The 19444-nt window shown below is 45.6% G+C and overlaps 1 protein-coding gene across 2 annotated transcripts in view; it reads right to left on the bottom strand.

Moving 5' to 3' along the window:
* The window catches only part of hdac8 (histone deacetylase 8), a 163146-nt gene that overhangs the window by 15677 nt on the left and 128025 nt on the right, over positions 1–19444 (bottom strand). Inside the window, exon 10 of one of the 2 annotated variants that reach the window (XM_068047678.1) lies at positions 17324–17429. The exons of the other annotated variant lie outside the window; for it this stretch is intronic. Coding sequence (XP_067903779.1) covers positions 17324–17429 — 106 coding nt within the window. The remainder of the gene's footprint in view (positions 1–17323; positions 17430–19444) is intronic. 2 annotated transcript variants of the gene reach the window in all.

Raw genomic sequence — 19444 nt, 5'->3', positions numbered from 1 at the left:
ATCGACTCCGGACCCCATGAAGTTTCATGGCATCAGGTCAAACATGGGCAAGGTAACCTCCTACTGATTACCACCTAACGCCCTCCCTCAGCTGATGACTCAGTACTTCTCCATGTTGAACACCACTTGGAGGAAGCACTGAGGGTGGCAAGGGCACAAAATGTACTCTGGGTGGGGGACTTCAATGTCCATCACCAAGAGTGGCTCGGTAGTACCACTACTGACCGAGCTGGCCGAGTCCTAAAGGACATAGCTGCTAGACTGGGTATGCGGCAGGTGGTGGGGGAACCAACACGAGGGAAAAACATACTTGACTTCGTCCTCACCAATCTGCCTGCCGCAGATGCTTCTGTCCATGACAGTAGTGGTAGGAGTGACCACCGCACAGTACTTGTGGAGACGAAGTCCCACCTTCACATTGAGGATACCGTCCATCGTGTTGTGTGGCACTATCACCGTGCTAAATGGGATAGATTTCAAACAGATCTAGCAATGCAAAACTGGGCATCCATGAGGCGCTGTGGGCTATCAGCAGCAGCAGAATTGTACTCATCCACAATTTGTAACCTCATGGCCCGGCATATCCCCCATTCTACCATTACCATCAAGCCAGGAGACCAACGCTGGTTCAATGAAGAGTGCAGGAGGGCATGCCAGGAGCAGCACCAGGCATACCTCAAAATGAGGTGTCAACCTAGTGAAGCTACAACCCAGGACTACTTGCATGCCAAACTGCGTAAGCAGCATGCGATAGACAGAGCCAAGCGATCCCATAACCAACGGATCAGATCTAAGCTCTGCAGTCCTGCCACATCCAGCCGTGAATGGTGGTGGACATATTAAACAACTAACTGGAGGAGGTGGCTCCACAAATATCCCCATCATCAATGATGGGGGAGCCCAGCACATCAGTGCGAAAGATAAGGCTGAGGCATTTGCGACAATCTTCAGCCAGAAATGCAGGGTTGATGATCCATCTCGGCCTCCTCCTGAAGTCCCCAGCATCACAGATGCCAGACTTCAGCCAATTCGATTCACTCTGCGTGATATCAAGAAACGACTGAAGGCACTGGATACTGCAAAAGATATGGGCCCTGACAATATTCCGGCAATAGTACTGAAGACCTGTGCTCCAGAATTTGCCGCGCCCCTAGCCAAGCTGTTCCAGTACAGCTACAACACTAGCATCTACCCTGCAATGTGGAAAATTGCCCAGGTATGTCCTGTACACAAAAAGCAGGACAAGTCCAACCTGGCCAATTACCGCCCCATCAGCCTACTCTCAATCATCAGTAAAGTGATGGAAGGTGTCATCAACAGTGCCATCAAGCGGCACTTGCTTAGCAATAACCTGCTCAGTGATGCTCAGTTTGGGTTCCGCCGGGCCACTCAGCTCCTGACCTCATTACAGCCTTGGTTCAAACATGGACAAAAGAGCTGAACGCAAGAGGTGAGGTGAGAGTGACTGCCCTCGACATCAAGGCAGCATTTGACCGAGTATGGCATCAAGGAGCCCTAGCTCAACTGAGGTCAATGGGAATCAGGAGGAAAACCCTCCGCTGGTTGGAGTCATACCTAGCGCAAAGGAAGATGGTTGTGGCTGTTGGAGGTCAATCATCTGAGCTCCAGGACATCACTGCAGGAGTTCCTCAGGGTAGTGTCCTAGGCCCAACCATCTTCAGCTGCTTCATCAATGACCTTCCTTCAATCATAAGGTCAGAAGTGGGGATGTTTGCTGATGATTGCACAATGTTCAGCACCATTCGTGACTCCTCAGATACTGAAGCAGTCCGTGTAGAAATGCAGCAAGACCTGGACAATATCCAGGCTTGGGCTGATAAGTGGCAAGTAACATTCGTGCCAAACAAGTGCCAGGCAATGACCATCTCCAACAAGAGAGAATCTAACCATCTCCCCTTGACATTGAACTGCATTACCATTGCTGAATCCCCCACTATCAACATCCTAGGGATTACCATTGACCAGAAACTGAACTGGAGTAGCCATATAAATACCGTGGCTACAAGAGCAGGTCAGAGGCTAGGAATCCTGAGGCGAGTAACTCACCTCCTGACTCCCCAAAGCCTGTCCACCAGCTACAAGGCATAAGTCAAGAGTGTGATGGAATACTCTCCACTTGCCTGGATGGGTGCAGCTCCAACAACACTCAAGAAGCTCGACACCATCCAGGACAAAGCAGCCCGCTTGATTGGCATCCCATCTACAAACATTCACTCCCTCCACCACCGACGCACAGTGGCAGCAGTGTGTACCATCTACAAGATGCACTGCAGCAACGCACCAAGGCTCCTTAGACAGCACCTTCCAAACCCGCGACCTCTACCAACTAGAAGGACAAGGGCAGCAAATACATGGGAACACCACCACCTGCAAGTTCCCCTCCAAGTCACACACCATCCTGACTTGGAACTATATCGCCGTTCCTTCACTGTTGCTGGGTCAAAAACCTGGAACTCCCTTCCTTACAGCACTGTGGGTCTACCTACCCCAAATGGACTTCGGAGATTCAAGAAGGCAGCTCACCACCACCTTCTCAAGGGCAATTAGGGATGGGCAATAAATGCTGGCATAGCCAGTGACGCCCACATCCCATGAATGAATTAAAAAAAAAGGCAACATCCTGGTGAATCTCCTCTGCACCCTCTCCATTGCAATCACATCCTTCCTATAGTGTGGTGCCCAGAACTGTACACTGTACTCCAGCTGTGGCCTAACTAGCGTTTTATATAGCTCCATCATAACCTCCATGCTCTTATATTCTATGCCTCGGCTAATAAAGGTAAGTATCCCATATGCCTTCCTAACCACCTTATCTATCTGTGCTGCTGCCTTCAGTGATCTATGGACAAGTACACCAAGGTCCTTCTGACCCTCTGTACTTCCTAGGGTCCTACCATCCATTGTATATTCCCTTGCCTTGTTAGTCCTCCCAAAATGCATTACCTCACACTTTTCAGGATTAAATTCCATTTGCCACTGCTCCGCCCAGCTTACCAGCCCATCTATATCTCCCTGTAATTTAAGGCTTTCCTCCTCACTATTTACAACACCACCAATTTTCGTGTCGTCTGCGAACTTGCTGATCATACCTCCTATATTCACGTCTAAATCATTAATGTACACTACAAACAGCAAGGGTCCCAGCACCGATCCCACTGGTCACAGGCTTCCAATCGCAAAAACAATCCTTGACCATCACCCTCTGCCTCCTGGCACTAAGCCAATTTTGGATCCAATTTGCCAAATTGCCCCGGATCCCATGGGCTCTTACCTTCTTAGCCAATCTCCCATGCGGGACCTGATCAAAAGCCTTACTGAAATCCCTGTATACTACATCTACTGCTTTACCCTCATCTACACATCTAGTGACCTCCTCGAAAAATTCAATCAAGTTAGTTAGACACGATCTCCCCCCGACAAGGCCGTGCTGATTATCCCTGATTAATCCCTGCCTCTCCAAGTGGAGATTAATCCTGTCCCTCAGAATTTTTTCCAATATTTTCCCAACCACTGATGTTCGACTCACTGGCCTGTAATTACCTGGTTTATTCCTACTACCCTTCTTGAATAATGGTACCACATTCGCTGTCCTCCAGTCCTCTGGTACCTCTCCTGTGGCCAGAGAGGATTTGAAAATGTGTGTCAAAGCCCCTGCTATCTCCTCCCTTGCCTCACATAACAGCCTGGGATACATCTCATCTGGGCCTGAGGATTTATCCACTTTTAAGCCTGCTAAAACAGCTCATATTTCCTCCCTTTCAATACTAATATGTTCAAGGATATCACAATCCACCTCCCTGATCTCTAAACCTACATCGTCCTTCTCCATCGTGAACAACGATGGAAAGTAATCATTTAAAACCTCACCTATGTCCTCCGGCTCCACACACACATTGCAACTTTGCTCCCTAATGGGCCCTACTCTTTCCCTGGTTATCCTCTTACCCTTAATATACTTATAAAGTGCCTTGGGATTTTCCTTTATCTTGCCCACCAGTGTTTCTTCATGTCCCCTCTTCGCTCTCCTAATTACTTTTTTAAGTGCCACCCTACACTTTCTATACTCCTCTAGTGCCTCCGCTGTTTTCAGCACTTGGGATCTGCTGTAAGCCTCCTTTTTTTCCCTGATCCTATCCTCGAAATCCCTTGACATCCAGGGTTCCCTGGGCCTGTTAGTCCTACCCTTCACCTTAACGGGTACAAAGTTGGCTCTGAACTCTCACAATTTCCTCTTTGAATGACCCCCACTGGTCTGATGTAGACTTTCCTGCAAGTAGCTGCTCCCAGTCCACTTTGGCCAGATCCTGTTTTATCATATTGAAATCGGTCTTCCCCCAATTCAGTACCTTTATTTCTGGTCCATCTTTGTCTTTTTCCATAACTACCTTAAATCTTACAGAGTTATGATCATTATCCCCGAAATGCTCCCCCACTGTCACTTCTACCACTTGTCTGGCTTCATTCCCTAGGATTAGGTCCAGTATTGCCCCTTCTCTTGTAGGACTTTCTACATACTGGCTCAAAAAGCTCTCCTGTATGCATTTTAAGAAATCTGCCCCTTTTAAGCCTTTTGCACTAAGACTATCCCAGTTAATATTGGGAAGTTGAAATCCCCTACTATTATTACCTTATTATTTTTATACCTCTCAGAGATTTGCCTACATATCTGCTCCTTTATCTCTTCCTGACTGTTTGGAAGCCTGTAGTACACACCCAGCCAAGTGACTGCCCCCTTTTTGTTTTTAAGTTCTACCCAAATGGCCTCATTTGAGGAACCTTCTAAGATGTCATCCTTCTTTACTGCAGGAATTGACTCCTTGATCAACAGTGCAATGCCACCTCCTCTTTTATCCCCTCCCTGTCACGCCTGAAGCTTCTATACCATGGAATATTGAGCTGCCAGTCCTGTCCCTCCCTCAACCATGTCTTTGTGATAGCAATAATATCATAATCCCATGTGCTAATCGTCAATTCATCTGCCTTACTAGTAAGACTCCTTGCATTGAAATAGATGCAATCCAACCTTGCATTTTTCCCTTGTGCCTTACCAGGTCTATATTTGCTCTGCCTTCCAACCAGACCCACTTTCTGTTCTATATTACCCCCTACTGTACCTTCACTCTGTATCCCATCCCCCTGCCAAATTAGTTTAAACCCCCCCCCCCCCCCAACAGCACTTTTCCGTCCAACTTGTACAGGTCCCACCTTTGCCAGAAACAGACCCAGTGATCCAGGAAACTAAAGCCCTCCCTCCTGCACCATTTCCTCAGTCATGCATTCATCTGCTCTATCCTCCTATTTCTAAACTCACCAGCACGTGGCACCGGGAGTAATCCAGAGATTACAACCTTAGAGGTCCTGCTTTTTATTCTGCTACCTAGCTCCCTAAATTCTTTTTGCAGGACCTCATCCCTTTTTCTATCTATGTCATTGGTACCAATGTGTACCACGACCTCTGGCTGCTCCCCCTCCCCCTTCAGAATGTCCTGCAGCCGCTCCGTGACATCCTTGACCCTAGCACCAGGGAGGCAACATACCATCCGGGAGTCACGTTTGCGACCACAGAAACGCCTATCTGTACCCCTTACGATAGAATCCCCTGTCACTATAGCTCTTCCACTCCTTTTTTGCCCCTGCTGTGCAACAGAGCCATCCGTGGTGCCACGGACCTGGCTGTTGCTGCTTTCCCCTGGGAGGTCATCCCCCCCAACAGTATCCAAAGCGGTATATCTGTTGTCTTATCAAGAACAACTAAACAGGTTAGGCCTTTATTCATTGGAGTTTAGAAGAATGAGAGGTGACCTGATTGAAACATATAAGATTCTAAGGAGGCTTGACAGGGTAGATGTTGAGAATATGTTTCCACTGGTGGGGGAATCTTGAACTCGGGGACATAGTTACATAATAAGGGGGCACACATTTAAAACTGAGATGCGAAGGATTTTCTTCTCTCAGAGGGTGGTGAATCACTGGAATTCTCTACCTCAAGAGAGTTGTGGAGGCTAGGTCACTAAATGTATTTAAGGAAGAGGTAGATAGATTTTTCAAATCTCGGGGAGTTGAGGGGTTGAGGCCTGGGACAAATCAGCCATGATCTTACTGAATGGCGGGGCAGGCTTGAGGGGCTGAATGGCCTACTCCTGCTCCTATTTCTTACGTTCTTATGTTCTTATTCATTTGCTATAGTTTTGCCCGTTCATAAATCTATTAATATCTCTTTGTAATTTAATGTTCCATCTACACTGCTTACAATGCTGCCTATCTTTGTGCCATCAGCAAACTTGGATATCCCAACATTTACTTTTATCCCATCATCTAAGTGTTAATAAATATGATGAATAGTTGAGGCCCCAACACAGAGGCCCCTGTGGGACGCCACTAGTCATATCCTGCCAATTAGAGTACTTGCCTATTATTCCTACTCTGTCTCCTGCTGCTTAGCTAACTTCATAACCAGGTCAATAAACTGCCTTCATTTCCATGGCCTTCAACTTTAGCTACCACTGTCCTATCAAGGACTTTATCAAATACCTTCTGGAACACCTTATAAATTATATCCATTGACATTCTCCTGTCCACTACTTTAGTTACCTCTTCAAAAAAAAAATCAAATCAGGTTCGTCAGGCAGAACCAACCTTTTATATATCTACCTCCTTCCCAAAATCCACAAACAGGACTGTCCCAGCAGACCCATTGTATCAGCCTGCTCCTGCCCCACCGAACTTATTTCTCCCTATTTTGACTCTATCTTTTCTCTGCTGGTCCAGTCTCTTCCCACCTACATCTGTGACTCTTCTGACGCCCTACATCATTTTGACAATTTCCAGTTTCCTGGCCCCAACCGCCTCCTCTTCACTATGGACGTCCAATCTCTCTACACCTCCATTCCCCACCAGGATGATTTGAGGGCTCTCCGCTTCTTCCTTGAACAGAGGCCCAACTGGTCCCAATCCACCACCACCCTCCTCCGCCTGGCTGAACTTGTTCTCACATTGAACAACTTCTCCTTCAACTCCACTCACTTCCTTCAAGTAAAAGGTGTTGCTATGCATACGCACATGGGTCCTAGTTATGCCTATCTTTTTGTGGGATATGTCGAACATTCCTTGTTCCAGTCCTACTCAGGCCCCCTCCCCCAACTCTTTTTCCAGTACATTGATGACTGTATCGGTGCCATTTTCTGCTCCCGCCCCAAACTGGAAAACTTTATCAACCTTGCTTCTAATTTCCACCCTTCTCTCACCTTTACATGGTCCATCTCCGACACTTCCCTTCCTCGACTTCTCTATCTCCATCTCTGGGGATAGGCTGTCTACTAATATCCATTATAAGCCCACCGACTCCCACAGCTACGTCGACTACACTTCTTCATACCCTGCCTCCTGTAAGGACTCCATTCCATTCTCCCAGTTTCTCCGTCTCTGACGCATCTGCTCTGATGATGCTACTTTCCATGACAGCACTTCTGATATGTCTTCCTTTTTCCTCAACCGAGGATTCCCCCCCCACTGTGGTTGACAAGGCCCTCAACCGTGTCCGGCCCATTTCCCGTACTTCTACCCTCACCCCTTCCCCTCCCTCCCAGAACTGCGACAGGGTTCCCCTTGTCCTCACTTTCCACCCCATCAGCCTCCATATCCAAAGGATCATCCTCTGACATTTCCGGCACCTCCAATTTGATGCCACTACCAAACGCATCTTCCCCTCCCTTCCCCTGTCAGCATTCCGAAGGGATTGTTCCCTCCGTGACACCCTGGTCCACTCCTCCATTACCCCCACCACCTCGTCCCCTTCCCATGGCACCTTCCCCTGCAATCGCAGGAGGTGTAATACCTGCCCATTTACCTCCTCTCTCCTCACTATCCCAGGCCCCAAACACTCCTTTCAGGTGAAGTAGCGATTTACTTGTACTTCTTTCAATGTAGTATACTGTATTCGCTGCTCACAATGTGGTCTCCTCTATATTGGGGAGACCAAACGCAGACTGGGTGACCGCTTTGCGGAACACCGCCGCTCGGTCCGCAAGCAGGAGCCCGAGCTTCTGGTTGCTTGCCATTTCAACACTCCCCCCTGCTCTCATGCTCACATCTCTGTCCTGGGATTGCTGCAGTGTTCCAGTGAACATCAACGCAAGCTCGAGGAACAGCATCTCATTTACCAATTAGGCACACTACAGCCTGTCGGACTGAACATTGAGTTCAATAATTTCAGAGCATGACAGCCCCCCATTTTACTTTTATTTATTAGTTATTTTTTTCTTTCTCCTTTTTAAAATATTTTATTTGTGTTTATTTTATTTTATTTCATCTTAGTTTGTTCAGTTTGCTTACCCACTGTTTTTTTTTCATGTTTGTACTTGTGGATGTTCTATTTTCAGTCCGTTAACACCCTAACTGTACTAATGCTTTGTCTTTCAACACACCATTAACATATTGTTTGCCTTTGCTCCACAACCTTCTGGTCAGCTATTCTGTGACCTTGTCCTATTTACACCTTCTCCTTTGTTATCTCTTGCCCCATCCCCGCTTTACTTGCTTATAATCTTTTACATTTCTAATATTTGCCAGCTCTGAAGAAGGGTCACTGACCTGAAACGTTAACTCTGCTTCTCTCTCTCCACAGATGCTGCCAGACCTGCTGAGTATTTCCAGCATTTCTTGTTTTTATTTCAGTGGTAGGAATATGGAGTTAGTGTAGCATTAGTATAAATGAGTGGTTGATGGTCGGCACAGACTCGGTGGGCCGAAGGGCCTGTTTCAGTGCTGTATCTCTAAACTAAACTAAACATTTCCAGCATCCGCAGCATTTTGCTTTTATTTTATATATTCCTGTTGGTTCACTTTGATCAGCTGAAAATTTTCAAGGTGTTCAGTCACCTTGTCCTTAATTATAGACTCTGGTAAATTCCTGACAACAGATGTTAATCTAACTGGTCCCTGATTTCTCTCTATCACCTTTCTTAATTAGCGGAGTGAATGTGAAATTTTCCAATCTAAAGGAGCAATTCCTGAATCAAAAGAATGTTGAAGATCATAGTTATGGCATCTGCAATGTTCTTACCGACTTCCTTTAAAACCCTGGTATGAAAACCATCTGATTCTGGGATTTGGCACTCTTTAGTAACATTACTTTGTTTATTAGTGTGAATTCTTTTCTTTTTTTTTTCTTTTGGGCCTCCTTATCTCGAGAGACAATGGATACGCGCCTGGAGGTGGTCAGTGGTTTGTGAAGCAGCGCCTGGAGTGGCTATAAAGGCCAATTCTGGAGTGATTACTTACATTAATTATGGGGAGTCCCCATCACTGATTCAAAATTATTTTCCTTACGCTGTCCTAGGGTCATAGACCCATTACAGAACAGAAGCAGGCTATGAGACCCATTGGGTCCATGCTGGCTCTCTGTAGAGCAACCCAGTCAGTCCCATTCCCCCACTCAATATCCATAGCCCTGCAAGTTTACTTCGTGCAAATGCCCATCCAATTTCCTTTTGAAATCATTTATCATCTTTGCTTCCACCACCCTTATAGGCAGCAAGTTCCAGGTCATTACCACTCGCTGTGTAAAAAGTTCTTCCTTACAACCTCCTGCATCTCTTGCCCAAAACGTTAAATCTGTATCCAGCCCCAGCATCAGGAATATTTTGCTTTTAGTTAAATCTGTGTCTCCTAGTCCTATCAGTTAATGGGAACAGCTTTTCTTTGTCTACCTTATCTAAACCTGTCATAATCTTGTACATCTCTATCAAAACTCCCCTCAAATTTCCTTTGCTCCAAGGAGAATATCCCCAGCTTCTCCAACCTAACCCTGTTGCTAAAAGCCCTCATCCCTTGTGCCATTCTCCTCTGCACCCTCTCAAGGACGTTCACATCCTTCCTAAAGTGTGCTGACCAGAACTGTTCACAATACTCTAGCTGTGACCTAATTGGAGCTTAATAAAGGTTCAGCATAACTTCCCTGCTTTTGTACTCAATACCTCTAGTTATGAAGCTCAAGATCCCATATGCTTCGCTGACTACTCTCTCAATATTTCCTGCCACCTTCAGAGATCTAAGCACATGAACCTTCAGGTCCCTCCATCTCTATACACTCTTTATAACTGTGCCATTAAGTATATATTACCTCTACCTATCCCTTCTGCCAAAATGCATCACCTCACACTTGTCAGTATTAAATTCCATCTGCTACTTGTCTGAACATTCTGATTGTCTATCTACGTCATGTTGCAGTCGATTGGTATCTTCCCTACTGTCTGCCATACCTCCAAGTTTGATATCATTAGCAAATTATGAAATTTTACACTCTATTCAAATATCCAAGCCATTTATATACATCAAACAAACTGTGGTCCTAGCACTGAACCTTGGGGAACACCACTGTCTAGCATCCTCCAATCTGAAAAACGATTTACCACAACTTGCTGTTTTCTGTCCTTAAAGCCAATTTTTTATCCAAGCTAACACTGACCCTACTATCCCATGAGCCTCAATTTTGTTAGCCAACCTTTTATGTGGCACTTTATCAAAGGTTTTCTTCCAATCAATGTAGACAACATCCATTGCTTTCCCATCATTAACCTTCTCTGCTACTTCATCAAAAAATTTAATTAGATTAGTCAAGCACAATCTGCCTTTTACACATCTGTGCTGGCTCTCCTTAATTAACTCAAATCTCTCCAAGTACCTGTTGATTTTTTTCCCTGATAATAGTTTCTAAAACTTTACCCACCACTGATGTGAAATTGACTGGCTTGTAGTTACTAGGAATGCCGAACATCATTTCCGAAAAAGGGTGTCACATTTGCCAATTCTCTGGCACTTCCCCCCCACCCCCTGTATCTAGGGAACATTGGAAGATTATGGCAAGTGCTTTCACTATCTCCACCCCCACTTCCTTTAGCAACCTGGGATGCAAGCCATCTGGACCAGGTGAAGTTTCTTCCTATCAATTTTCACCCCATCAATTATCCCTACCATTTCCACTTCTACTAATATTTTGTCAGCATCCTCTTCCTTAGTAAACAACAATGCCAAGTAGTCACAGTGCAGAAAAGGCCCTTCGGCCCATTGAGTCTGCACCGATGCATTAAAGACACCTGACCTGTCTACCAAATCCCATTTGCCAGCACTTGGCCCAGAGCCTTGAATGTTATGACGTGCCAAGTGATCCAGGTACTTTTTAAAGGATGTGAGGCAATCCGCCTCTACCGCCCCCCCAGGCAGTGCATTCCAGACCATCACCACACTCTGGGTAAAAAAGTTCTTCCTCAAATCCCCCTTGAACCTCCTGCCCCTCACCTTAATCTTGTGTCCCCTCGTAACTGACCCTTCAACTAAGGAGAACAGCTGCTCCCTATCCACCCTGTCCATGCCCCTCATAATCTTGTACACCTCAATCAGGTCACCCCTCAGTCTTCTCTGCTCCAGCGAAAACAACCCATACCTTTCCACCTCTCTTCATAACTTAAATGTTCCATCCCAGGCAACATCCTGGTGAATCACCTCTGCACCCCCTCCAGTGCAATCACATCCTTCCTATAATGTGGTGACCAGAATTGCACACAGTACTCCAGCTGTGGCCTTACCAAAGTTCTATACAACTCCAACATGACCTCCCTGCTTTTGTAATCTATGCCTCGATTGATAAAGGCAAGTGTCCCATATGCCCATATTAATCTGCCCTTCTGCCTTCAGAGATCTATGGACAAACACGCCAAGGTCCCTTTATTCCTCGGAACTTCCCAGTGTCAGGCCATTCATTGAATACTTCCGTGTCACATTACTCCTTCCAAAGTGTATCACCTCACACTTTTCAGGGTTAAATTCCATCTACCACTTTTCTGCCCATTTGACCATCCCGTCTATATCTTCCTGTAACCCAAGACACTGTTAACCACTCGGCCAATCTTTGTGTCATCCGCGAACTTACTGATCCTACCCCTCACATAGTCATCTATGTTGATTATATAAATGACAAACAATAGGGGACCCAGCACAGATCCCTGTGGTACGCCACTGGACACTGGCTTCCAGTCACTAAAACAGCCGTCTGTCATCACTCTCTGTCTCCTACAGAGAAGCCAATTTTGAATCCACCTTATCAAGTTACCCTGTATCCCATGTGTATTTGCTTTCTTGATAAGTCTCCCATGTGGGACCCTGTCAAACTTTTGCTGAAATCCATGTAAACTACATCAACTGCACTACCCTCATCTACACACCTGGTCACATGCTCAAAAAATTCAATAAAATTTGTTAGGCATGACCTCCCTCTGACAAAGCCATGCTGACTATTCCTAATCAAATTTAGCCTCTCCAAGTGGAGATAGATTCTTTCCTTCAGAGTTTTCTCCAATAGTTTCCCTACCACTGACGTGAGACTCACTGGTCTGTAGTTCCCTGGCTTATCTCTACAACCTTTCTTAAATAGTGGGACCACATTAGCTGTTCTCCAGTCCTCTGGCACCTCCCCCCTGGCCAGAGAGGAATTAAAAATTTTGGTCAGAGCCCCTGCAATCTCCACCCTCGCCTCCCACAGCATCCTGGGACACAAATCGTCCGGACCTGGAGATTTGTCCACTTTTAAGCCTGCCAAAACCTCCAATACCTTGTCACTCCCTACGACAATTTGCTCAAGAACCTCACAGTCTCTCTCTCTGAGTTCCATATCTACATCCTCATTCTCTTGGGTGAAGACAGATGTGAAGTATTCGTTCAACACCCTACCGATGTCCTCTAGCTCCACCCACAGATTTCCCCCTTGGTCCCTACTCTTTCCCTGGTTATCCTCTTCCCATTGATATACTTATAGAATATCTTGGGATTTTCCCTACTTTTACCAGCCAGAGCTTTCTTATCTCCCCTCTTTGCTCTCCTAATTGCTTTCTTAAGCTTCATCCTACACTTTCTGTACTTCCCTAATGCTTCCATTGATTTGCTCTCCTTGTATTTGCTAAAAGCCTCTCTTTTCTTTCTCATCATGCCCTGAATGTTTCTGGTCATCCATGGTTCTCTGGGCTTGTTGCCCCTACCTATTACCCTAGAGGGAACATGTTGGGCCTGTACCCTCCCCATTTCCTTCTTGAATGCCCCGCACTGCTCTTCTGTAGATTTCCCGACAAGTAACTCTTTCCAGTCTACCTTGGCCAGATCCTGCTGTATTTTACTAAAATTCGCTCTCCCCCAATCCAAAACCTTTTTTTGCAACTTGTCTATTTCTTTCTCCATAACAAGCTTAAATTGCACCATGTTGTGGTCGCTATCACCAAAATGCTCCCCCACCAACACATCAACCACCTGTCCAGCTTCATTCCCCAGAATTAGGTCCAGCACTGCACCCTCCCTTGTTGGATCCTCTACATATTGAGCTAAAAAGTTCTCCTGTATACATTTTAAAAACTCCACTCCATATAAGCCCTTAACACAATGACTATCTAAATTAATGTTGGGACAGTTGAAATCACCTAATATAATTATCCTATTATTATTTTTACACACCTCTGCGAATTGCGCACTTATTTGCCCCTCAATTTCCCACTGACTATTTGGGGGTCTATAATAAACACCTAGCAATGTGGCTGTCCCTTTTTTATTCCTAAACTCTACCCATAAAGCTTCATTTGATGCCCCCTCCAAGATATCATCTCTCCTTACTGCAGTAACTGACTCCTTAACTAATATTGCAATGCCCCCTCCTCTTTTACCCCCTCCTCTGTCTCGCCTGAAGATTCTATATCCTGGGATATTGAGCTGTCAATCCTGTCCCTCCCTCAACCATGTCTCCGTGATGGCTACTATATCACAATTCCACGTGTCAATCCTTGCCCTTAACTCATCCGTTTTATCTGTAATACTCCTGGCATTAAAGTAGAGGCCATCCATCCTGGTCTTACTCCCTTGAAACTTACTTCTGCTGTATTCCCTCTGACTTATTGGCTTTCCTGTGTTCAGCTGTGTCCCTATTCTGCTAGGAGTCTGCGTCTCCTCCCCCTGCCAAATTAGTTTAAACTCCTCCCAACAGCACTAGCAAACCCACCAGCAAGGATGTCAGTCCCCCTCTGATTCAGATGTAGACCGTGCCGCTTGTATAGGTCCCACCTTCCCCAGAAACGATCCCAGTGGTCCAGAAATCTAAAACCCTCCCTCCTGCACCAACTCTTAAGCCACGAATTCATCTGTGCTATTCTCCTATTTCTATACTCGCTAGTACGTGGCACTGGGAGTAATACAGAGATTACAACCCGGGAGGTCCTGCTTTTTAGTCTACTGCCTAACTCCCTGAATTCTTGATGCAAGACCTCATCCCTCTTTCTACCTATGTCATTGGTACCAACATGTACCATGACCTCTGCCTTATCACCCTCCCCTTTCAGGATGCCCTGCAGCCATTCAGTGACATCCCGGACCCTGGTACCAGGGAGGCAACACACCATCCTGGAGTCACGATTGACGGCCACAGTAGCGCCCATCTGTTCCCCTGACTATAGAATCCCCTATTACTATTGATCTTCCTCTCTTTCCCCCTTCCTGTGCAGACAGGCTGCTTGTGGTGCCAGAAGCTTGGCTCTGTCCGCACTCCCTGGAGGAACCAGCCTCATCAGCCTCCAAAATGGAATACCGATTTGCTAACGGGACCCCAGGGGACTCCTGAACTACCTGCCTGTTTCTCTTGGACTGCCTGGTGGTTACCCATTCCCTTCCTTCCTCAAGTCCCTTCAGTTGCGGTTTGACCACCTCTCTAAACGTACTATCCACGATGCTCTCAGACTCGCGGATGCTCCACAGTGTTTCCAGCCGCCGTTCCAGCTGTGAAACCCGAGCTTCCAGGAGCTGCAGCTGGACACACTTCCTGCACACATGCTGGTCCCGGGGACTGGAAATGTTCCCGGATTCCCACATGCAGCAGAAGGAGCAAACCACGGCTTTAAGCTCTCCTGCCATGACTAAACCCTTTAAATTTAAAACTTTAGAAGACTATTATAATAAAAAAAAAGAACTATGTCTTGCTAAAACAATGACTTACAATTCAATCTAGTTTGAAAAATACGCGCCAGGACTTACTCACCAGTCAGCTGTGCTCTTTGGAAACTCTCGGCTCCCCTCACGCTCTCTGAGGACAGGTAGGAAATGAAAGGAGCTCCTCGCTCCCTCCTCACCGAACTCCCTCAGTCTCAAAACTCCCACTTTAGCACTCTGATGCAGTCCCAAGTCAGCACTCTGATGCAGTCCCAAGTCAGCACTCCAGTGCAAATGAAGTCAGCACTGTAAGATGGGCCACTTTTATACTGTCTGACTCTAGCCCCTGAAAACTGGTTTAAGCCAGTTATCTAATTAACAAGGTGCAGCTGCAAGCAGAGCCTGAGTGAACTCTGTTTAAAGCTGGTCTAAAACTCACCTTCTCCAACCCAAACAGCAACTGTTAAGTTAATTTGCTAAATAAAAGACAGACTAGACTTTAGATAAAACTAATCTTTAATTACCCCCAGTAACAAAACTCCCACTTTAGCACTCTAATGCAGCCCCAAGTCAGCACTCCAGTGCAAACTCATTAACATCCTCTTCCTCTACTGTAAATACTGACACAAAGTAATTATTTAACATGTTCGCCACTTCCAGGGACCCGCATTGCTTTTAACCACGCTCTTTTTCTTAATATAATTGTAAGAGGTTTTTTGTGTTGATTTTGATTTCCCTTGCAATTTTGTTTTTAGACTCCTTTTTTGTTGCTCTTACTCTGTTTTGTCACCCTTTGCTGTTCTTAGTATCTCTCCCATTCTTGTACGTTTTTTCTACAACAACTTGTATTTATGTAGCACCTCTAATGAAACAAAATGCCCCAAGGTGCTTCACAGGAGTGTTATGAAACAAAAGATACATTAGGACAGATGAGATAATTTTTAAGGAGCATCTTAAAGGAGAAAAGAAAGCTGGAGCCACGGAGAGGTTTAGGAAGGGAATTCCAGATTTCAGGGCAGCTGAAGGCACAGCCACCAACAGTAGAGCAATAGAATCAGAGATGCTCAAGTGGCCAGAATTTGAGGAGTGCAGATATCTTGGAGTGTTATGGGGCTGGAGAAGATTACAGAGATTGGGAGGGGTGAGGTCATGGTGGAATTTGAAAACAAGGATGAGAATTTTAATATTGAGGTGTTGCTAATCGGGGAATTAGGTCAGCAAGTGATAGGTGAATGAGACTTAGTACAAGTAAGGACACAGGCAGCAAGTTTTGGATTACCTCAAGTTTACTGAAGGTAGAATGCGGGAGGCCAATCAGGCATATGTTGGAATAGTCAAGTCTGGAGGTAACAAAGACATGGATGAAGGTTTCAACAGCAGATGAGCTGAGGTAGGGGTGAAGTCGGGTGATATTACAGAGGTGGAAATAGGTGGTCTTAGTGATGGCATTAATTTGTGGTTGGAAGCTCATTTCGGGGTCAAATATGACACCAAAGTTGCGAACAGTATGGTTCGGCCTCAGGATAGATTCTTGGGGCCACCTCAGGTAATGGTGCAGAAGTGGGAAGAAAAGTCATTGCAGATGATTCTCTGGCTATGATTAGATAGGTAAGAATGGAACTAGGCAAGTGCAGTCCCACTCAGCTGGACAACAGTGGAGAGGCATTGGAGGAAGGTGGTGTGGCCAACCATGTCAAAGACTACAGACAGGTCTAGGTGGATGAGGAGGGATAGTTTACCTTTGGCAAAGTCATAGAGGATGTCATTTGTGACTTGGATAAGAGCTGTTTTGTTACTGTCGCGGGGTGGAAATATGATTGGAGGGATTCAAACATGGAGCTTCAGGAATTTTTTTTAGTTCTAGTTAGTTTTATTTTGTTTTATGTTGTCTCTGACCCTGTCTAGTCATCCATGGGTTTTTTTGGGCAAGTAGAGCTTTGCCCCTTAGGGGTATAAAAATTATCATGTTAAATTCTTTTTTGAACACCTCTTGCTGATCTTTTTCCCCATTAACAGATTTGCCCAGTTTACTGTGTGGACAGCATCTGTCTCATCCTGTTGAAGTTAGCCTTACCTGAAGCTTGAATGTTTGTAGCTGTTTCGTGTTTCTCCCTTTCAAACATGACAATAAACTCAATCATATTATGGTCCTTATTAGATAAAATGTTCATGCACCATTAGGTTATTAACCAAATCTGGCTCATTACTCATTATTAAATGGCCTGACCCCTTGTTGGTTCTAGGACAGATTGTTGCAGGAAACTATCCTGAACACACTCAAAAAATTCACTATCTATCTGTCATGAGCTTGTCTGTTTATCTCAATTTCATGAGAGTATGCACTTCTCACCTCGGATCGTGCTAACTATCTGTTCAATCCGCTGGGGATCATTCTGGTCAGTCCTGCAGCTTCGGGTGATTTCCAGTACATAATCAGGCCCATATTCTGTAAAATACTATGAAGTCATTTGAGTCAGTAATGGCAATGAAAAGTCTGCAGCTACATTAAGCTTCTCTTGGATCCCATTTTCAAATGTCATTACAAGAAAAATGGCATCACCATCAGAATTCCTCTTTTGGACTCTATTATTTTGATTAACGGGGTGGGGGAAGGATGAGAGGAGTTGCAAATGACTGTCATTTAAAATTACTTCTAATTAAAAAGCCATACGTGTTTAAGCATCTTTACATGTGTGTCAAGGGGCAATCTTGCATCTGTAAGAATTATAACTTGCACCAACCAACCCCTCAAACTCAAATTTGGCAACTATACAAAAAATACAAGGACCTCAATGCTTCTGGGCCAATCCTCTCTTCATCTTTTCTTCTTTCTGTTACCCTCTCTGTCCCCCGAAGATCTCTAATGCATAAATGTAGTAGTTGCCTTGGTTATTGACTCAGCTGGAAAAATGATCAAATTATATGATTACATGAAGTCTACTCAGCCTGGAACTTGGAAAAAAACTCCAGCCAGTACTGTTTGGAAGTGTCCAGGGTTCTGTTCCTCTTAGGAACAATCAAGCTGCTGAGTTTTAATCACATGTCGCAACCTAAAATCAACAAATTTAGGTGGTTTACATGCTGAGTAACAAAGACCTATGAATAAGTTATAGATTGCAACCTAATCAAATCAGGGATCACAATTAGTTTTTGTATAGAATAATGGGTACCTGGAAGTATGTTACAGGCTTGAATTTAAATCGAGAAATATTGGAACTCAAGTTATAAAGATCCTGGGACATGAGTTCAAATCCCAAATTTTAATTCAATTAAATAAATCTGGAATAAAAAGCTAGTAGCAGTAATGGTGAGCATGAAATTATCAGATTGTTGCAAAAACCCATCTGGTTTGCTAATGCCCTTTTAGGGAAGGAAATCTTCCCTCACCAGGTCTTGCCAATATGTGACTCCTTACCAACAAAAAATAACTACCAACAACTCTTAATTGTCCTTTGAAATGGCCTAGCAAGTCACTCAGTTGCATTTAAGAAGGCAGCACAGCACCATCTTCTCAAGGGCAATAAGTACTGAGCTGGCCAGCAATGCCCACATCCCATGAATGAATTAAAATATATGAAGGACAGTGTTTACTTAGATAAGTCTATTTGTGGCCCAGCAGCAGCTATGATTTACAACACAAACTGCCAATACTCTGAAGTGCAATAATATTTACAGCAGCAGTTCCCAACTAGAGCTAAACCTGAACTTGTGGAAGCAGTTTCCATATAAGCAAAAAGCAAAACACTGTGGATGCTGGAAATCTGAAATAAAAACAGAAGATGCTGGAAATACTCAGCAGGTCTGGTAGCATCTGTGGAGAGAGAAACAGCACCAGAATTTCACGCCACCCCAAAGAGCTAGATGGTGGCAGGGTGGCGTAAAATGGAGCGGGAGGCCACTTTACGAAGGGCGGGGGGAAATGGGCCGCCCGCCCCAGGCCAATCAAGGCCCTTGAGTGGCCAATTAATGGCCACTTAGGGGCCTTCACCCGCCTCCATGCAGATTTTACGTGTGGCAAGCAGGCGTCCTGGAGCCGGGAAAGGCCGCCCAGGAAAAGCTGGCGGCCTCTCAGCACCCCAGGGGCACAGGGTGTCCAACTGAGGGTCGCCACCACTTCCCCAACCACCCCCAGGACCCAAGATGCCCCCTTCCCCTCAAATGGCCACCCTTGCCTCACCAGGGATCGACCGATTACCCCCGCCGAGGCAACCCAAACTTACCTGGACTCCTGGCTGCATGTCCTTGGCTGAGCTGCAGTCCCAGCAGTGGCCACCGCTCCCAGTGGTGCTGCTGGGACTAAGAGCTGCCGGACCGCTGACTGGCTGGCAGCTCAATGAAGCAGGACTTCCTCCCTCAAGTGGGTGGAAGTCCTGCCTCGGAACACTTAAAGCCTGGGGACCCGTAAAATGTGGGACGGATCCCCAGGCTAGGCGGAAGCAGGTTCGCCACTGATTTTTAAGTCGGTGGCCAG

The sequence above is a fragment of the Heterodontus francisci genome, chromosome 15 (assembly GCF_036365525.1).
Source record: "Heterodontus francisci isolate sHetFra1 chromosome 15, sHetFra1.hap1, whole genome shotgun sequence".
In the NCBI taxonomy this organism is placed as follows: Eukaryota; Metazoa; Chordata; class Chondrichthyes; order Heterodontiformes; family Heterodontidae; genus Heterodontus; species Heterodontus francisci.
The sequence above is the reverse complement of the archived record's forward strand: the minus strand, read 5'-3'. Positions and strand labels throughout refer to the sequence as shown.